This window comes from Aythya fuligula, chromosome 2 (assembly GCF_009819795.1).
Source record: "Aythya fuligula isolate bAytFul2 chromosome 2, bAytFul2.pri, whole genome shotgun sequence".
Taxonomy (NCBI): Eukaryota; Metazoa; Chordata; class Aves; order Anseriformes; family Anatidae; genus Aythya; species Aythya fuligula.
Window position 1 is genome coordinate 141,078,871 of NC_045560.1, and position 6,000 is coordinate 141,084,870.

The following is a 6,000-nucleotide window of genomic DNA, read 5'->3' on the forward strand; positions in this document are numbered from 1 at the left end:
AAGGTTCTCCAACTGTGCCTGAACAAATCTTTGAGGTTAAAAGAGAGGGCATATGTGAGGAAAAAAGTTATTTAATTTAGTATTATATGTCTAAAAATCAAACACACAACTAATACAAAATAAATTCTTCAGGGACTATATCTGTTAACTTTAAAAGAGCTGCACCAACATGTAATTTTAATAGCAAAGGTCAGAAGGTTGGATGTGGTGCATCTCCTCTCATTTGGTGTTGATTTCAGCTTCCCTTAGAGGCCAACAATACATATCTGAATTACACTTCAATTATAGATAGAGGCAAATGTTCATCTTATTTAAATTTTATTGAGTTTGGGGAATGCTTTATCTGATCAAAGGCAGACATCTACTATAGGGTGAACTAAATTGTACTAAAAGCTCCACAGGCCCCACTGACTAACACTCCATCCATTCTAAAAGAAAACGTAGACGTTTCTGTTGCAGATAATAATGTGTAGTCACGTGAATTCCACCCCCCCCAGTTTATAATCAAGGATGCATTTTTGGAAAGGGATGTTATGACTCAGCTACAAGTTTCTGACTTTGATGTACAGTCCACTGGGAAAAATACACAACCTGTGATGATCTGCAGGTTTGACTAGACATTGCCCTCTAATCTATGGAAACAAATCAACTTACATAGCTAAAGTTTTCTTTTTAATAATGAAAAAAAAATACCTAGATGATCAGAAATGAAATGCAGACCTCCATGGGATAGTCAGACTTTTGGCAGAAGTAGGGAGAGAAAGAAAATGAAACAAAACAAAAGAGTTTAAAGAAAGACCATTCTCTTTCTTTATGCCTTCAGTTTTGATACTGATCACCTCTTCCACATTCTATCTTTTAGAAAACATCATATTTTTTCAATAAAAGCAACTTTTATAAAACAACACCGTGCTAGTTTACTTTATCATACTAATTACACAGCCCTGTATACTGTAGCGAATACATTTAAGTGTGAAACAACATTCTTATTTTTATGACCTTATCATCCCTAATTAGTAAGCACCCTCACTTTAGGTATTTGTCATGAATTTTGACCTGCTCTAGCAACAGGTTTCAGTTAAGCCCCAGGAAGCATGCTCCCCAAAATTGGAAGGCAAACAGTTAAACCAAAGCTGTCAAGCAGATAAATATGTCCTTCATCACACTGAAGAGCACTTTGAAAATCTTCCTACAGGTTTTAATACAAAATAATAAAAGCATAGACTTACTATGTCTGACCAGACACCCATCTAGCCCAGTATCCTCACTCCAAGTGACCTATAATGGAAGCCAAATGGATGCATACAGGAAAGGAAAAGCATACATACATCAGTATTATGCTATGTGCTCCCCATTTTCAGCATCCATCATAACAAGCCTCAAAACACCTCAGGGTGTTAGATGCACGTGACCTGCTCCAACGCTATCCTGCCTGGTCTCCAGTTGTTGCTCCAGGACATCAAGTACATCACCTGTCAAACTTGCCAGGCACAGAAGGGCATCTTAAATATCACACACAGCACTAGAAGTCTACCTGAGGCAACTGAATCAAGCATCTGAACTTAGATGTCCACTTTCAATCTGAATCCCACTCTTGGCATTTTGAGCATCCCTTCTGCAAATCTTCACAATCCACTTCAGCACGGTGCATCGTTACCTAGTTTGTTATTCCTTCATTCACACAGAAGTTCTGGCTTTTGCTGAAGTTCAAGAAGCTTCCTCAGACTTACCAGACAAGAGAGCATACATAGCCAAAAATTTTACAGCTTGACTTTTCAACAGTTTCAGTATTACGATATTCTTACTCGTGTAGTAGGATGAGTATATAAATAATGTTTCATAACTAACTATCCTAAGTGGTAAGACTGAAGGATTGAAAAAGGGAAGCTACCTTCTACTGCTCACAGGTACCTGGGTAATCACTCCAGAAAGTGTTAACATGTCTTTTACAAATTGTTACGAGTATTTAATGTACAACCTGAGGAAAACATAGAGTTCAAAGTATAGCTTCCTAGTAGGATTTTAAGCCTTGATCTACAGACAAAAAATTCACTGTCCTCCAAATGTAACACATTTCAAGTTCAAAGAGAGGAGGTTAGATCAGATAAGATGTTTGGATACTATTAGACAATGAAAAAATATTCTTTATTGTATGATTTTTTGTTGTTTAAGGTAGTACATTGCTCTTTGGAGTCAGTAAAATTATTGTAAAAACAGATGTGGTATTTACCTTAATCAGGTATTTCCAGCACAGGTTTCTTTTTCCTAAGGATCAAATCCTCAATCTTTCCCATGCAGCTGAGAAGGGCTCCAAGATTACCTGCTTCTCAGGCAAGCATATTAGGAAAGCTACAGCCCTTATATCTAAATAAGTTTTCCTCTAGTTGAAAATCCATGTAACAAATTAATTACCACTGCATGGTCAAGATATCCATCTTCCATTAAGGTGATACACATTTAATCCACATAATTTTGATTCCAGCAACTACGTTCCTCCATATATGCATGTAATCCTATGAGCACCCTACAAAGAGCTATATTGGGTTGCTGACACTTGAGGAAGCTTCCCTTCCCAGGCTCTCCTATTTCTGCCTGTGGATATTTTGCCATCACAATTGTTACTTACCATTCACATATGGCCGCAGATGTAGTCCCTTTCTTTATGTACATCCAGCACAGTGTGAGAACATCCAGAGGATGAGTATTTATGGCAACCTTTATCACACTCCTTAAGTACGAACTCTTATGAACTAATTAGAGAGACAAAATTCCTACACTCACAGCTTTACTTATATCCAAGATCTGCAAGAAAATTCCAATATTGCCATATGAATGTGTCTTCTTTGCTGTTCCAGCAGCGGTCTCATCAACTCCAGATAGTCTCTCTGTACTACAAAGTCTTCCTGTCAATGCAGACACTGCTACCGTGTTGACTTTTTTGTTAGAGAATTCTTTTAGCAACTAATTTTTGGTGGTTGTTTACAATGAAACCTATATTATTTTCAGCTGATGCTTTTGCAGAAACCCATTGCTCCTCCTGGTAAACCAGGCTGACAGTCTTTATTTCTACATACCACCATTTGGATCTCAAGTTTAGGAAAGTTGTTCTCCTCAATTCTCAAAGAGGAGGAGAATCATGCTTGGTCTCTCATGACTTAGTGAAGTGCTAAGACATGAAGTTGCTCATACTGATTCCTAAGGAGAAAGAGAAATCCAAAGAAAAGATTAATTTTTTTCATTGAAGTGAGCAAGCGAATAGGTATCTAAAAGAAGTGAGAAATCAAGTTATACAATTAAACAAGAAAGGGAAAGAAGGTGCTTTGATATTAAATAAACTAGCTGTGAAATTGGACTACTGACCTTTATGGTATAAAACCCTTAAGTATATTTTAGAATAGCTTCTGAAAGAAAGGCAAGCCACCATAATCACCTTCTTAGGATGGAGACTTCCAAAGGGAGAAGTTACTAGAGTGATTTGAGGGAAGTACAGGCTCCGGTTTGAATGAAGTAGGCAAAGCAGTGTTTTAAATGAGCTGCAAAAGTAACTAAGTCGTGCAGTGGAGCTAGCAGAATCTGTTGATTGTAAAGTATTTAAAGAGTAACTTTTAAGATTGTGGCATTGACTAACAAAGCAAAAGTCAATGCCAGGTAGGATCCACATTCTAAGCACAGATTTTTTTTTTGTTCCCCTTCTACTGCAATGTTGCATGCCTTGGTTTGAGAAAGAGTTGAAAGCAGAAGGGGATACAGAGGTCTGGAAATGTCCACTCAGATTTACTAAATTCTTGTTTACTAGAGTATTCCACACACACACCAACACAGGCATATATATATACTTAAAGTTTATGGTACGCAATTTAACTGCTTTTCAGAAAAGAAAGAAGTCAGCTACACGTGATATTTGCCGTGATTCCAGACTGAATGCAATCGATTTCTACCGCACAGGAGACTCAATCTATGCCAAAAATTTTATTTCATTAAGAAAATGATATTATGGAGCATCTGAGATCATGTAACAGACAAAACAGAATGCCAGAGAAATTTTAACTGCCAGTACCCCACAGTGAATGCCTGATTATTTGCAGATGGGATATGGAAAAATTGTGAAATTATTGGAATTTTGAGTCCTGTATGAAAGCATTACTTCAGACTGCATGTGTCATGGCAAATGTCTATTACAGTTTTGAATACATTCTTAGATTTTGCTTTCAGTACTTAAAACTGGCTGTGCTTACTTCTTTAGGCTTATTAACTGGAAAAGACTGCATTCTTCAAAGCACGAACCAAAACCCTAAGGTGACAGCACAAAACAGTGCCAGTAAGTCAACTGTCAATACCGATGTTATTTTATCCAATAACTAAACTAAAACCTAATTTAAATCAATCTCCTTTGGAAAAGCCAGTTGTTCAACAAGCACAACAATTGGTCTAAGATCAATCAGCGAACATGAGATCAATTAAAACCAGCTTAAGTTTTTGCAGGAGGACAATTCACACAACTCAAGTTAGATGTCTATTCATTTCAGTACTCCCACAATGCAATCCTTAAGCTCTGTTGTAAAGCAGAAATACCACTATCACCCTCCGCTGTCTAGCCAGCACTCTAAGTAGTTCCACATTTAATTAAAGACACAGTATCCCCTTTGTTAGCACAGATAGCCTGGTCACTTTAAAGGACTGCTATCGTTTTAGCCACACACACAAAAATTAAATTCTGGAAACCATCTGTTGAAAACCCATCAAAACCAAATTGCTTTGCAATTGCATTTGTACCCACTCTGAGGCTTACACATGCATGAAAGTGCAAACTATTTTCCTTTTGCAAGTTTTGTACTGGCTTAACATTGAAGATGTCAGCTCCCTCCCCTTCCAAGGAAGGCTTTAGCACAATTTGGTGAGAAAACCCAGTTTCTTGGCAGTGGAGCCACCTGATTTCCAGTTAACTTTAGAAACAGGGGGGCAGACATGGCCCAGAAAAGCACAGGAAAAGGGGCAACAGAATAATTCGGATATGCAAATAATAAAAACATTTTACACCGAAGGTCAATCACCGCCGCCCCCCCCCCCCAAAAAAAAAAAAAAAAAAAAAAGGAATCAAACGGGAGCCCCCGATAGCCCTGACAGCTAGGGCAGAGCTGCAGTAACCTTTTTGTCCACATGGGTGCTGTACTGGCACGTCTCACCGCTCCGCCCGCACAACTCCGGCAAGCCCGGCTCCAGCATCTCTCCCGAGCCGCCCGGACCCGCACCCTGGGGCTCAGGATCCCTCCCGGGGCTCCCCCTCAGCCCAAGCCCCCTGCGCGACCACGACCCTCCCTTAAGCCCTGCGCCCCGCGGGGTTCCCTCAGGTTGCGCGGAGAGGGACCGGGGGGCGTCCTGAACAGTGTCCGCGGAGCACACCGGGGACACTGCAGCCCCCTGGGGAGACCCCCGACGGCTTCTCGGGGTCGCTTCTCGGGGTGAGGGCTCGCTGCCCCCCCGGGACGAACATCTAGCCCGACGGCGCTGGCAGCGGCGGTCCCCGTCGGGGCTCAGAGTCCCCAACACGGTGTGTCCCCCCCCCAGTTTCACCGCCCCCCGGGGGCCGGGCTCACCTGCCCGGGGTGCCTCCGGCGGGAGCCCCTGCTCACCTCTCTTGCTGCGTCTCCAGCGGCTGGCTTGGCAGTGGCCGTAATCCATGCAGTTGAGGATGAGCAGGGCAAAGGAGAAGAGGCGAAACTGCATCCTGGGCCGCTGGGCAGGGCAGCCTCCCTCCCTCCCTTCCTCTGGCGGCGAGGGGCGGCGGGGGCCGGTGCGGGGCTGCGGGCGGCAGGGGAGGGGGCGCCGGAGCTCGGCGGCTGCCGCAGGGCCCGGCGGGGGCTCACTCGCCTCTCACCCCCCTTCCCGCACGCTGCGACCTCCCGGCGGCTTCCAGCATCGCCCCTGCGCTGCGGGGAGAGAGCGGGGAAAAGCTGGGCTCGGGGCTTCCCTCGTCCTCCCCCTCCTCTGTTTCTCCCCGTG

The 6,000-nt window shown here is 42.8% G+C and overlaps 1 protein-coding gene across 1 annotated transcript in view; it reads right to left on the reverse strand.

The window, feature by feature from the left end:
- Window positions 1–5,757, reverse strand: part of RSPO2 (R-spondin 2) — a 109,229-nt gene extending 103,472 nt beyond the window's left edge. The window contains exon 1 of the mRNA XM_032182056.1: window positions 5,631–5,757. Coding sequence (XP_032037947.1) covers window positions 5,631–5,724 — 94 coding nt within the window. The 5' untranslated portion in view covers window positions 5,725–5,757. The remainder of the gene's footprint in view (window positions 1–5,630) is intronic.
- Window positions 5,758–6,000: the final 243 nt, after the last annotated feature.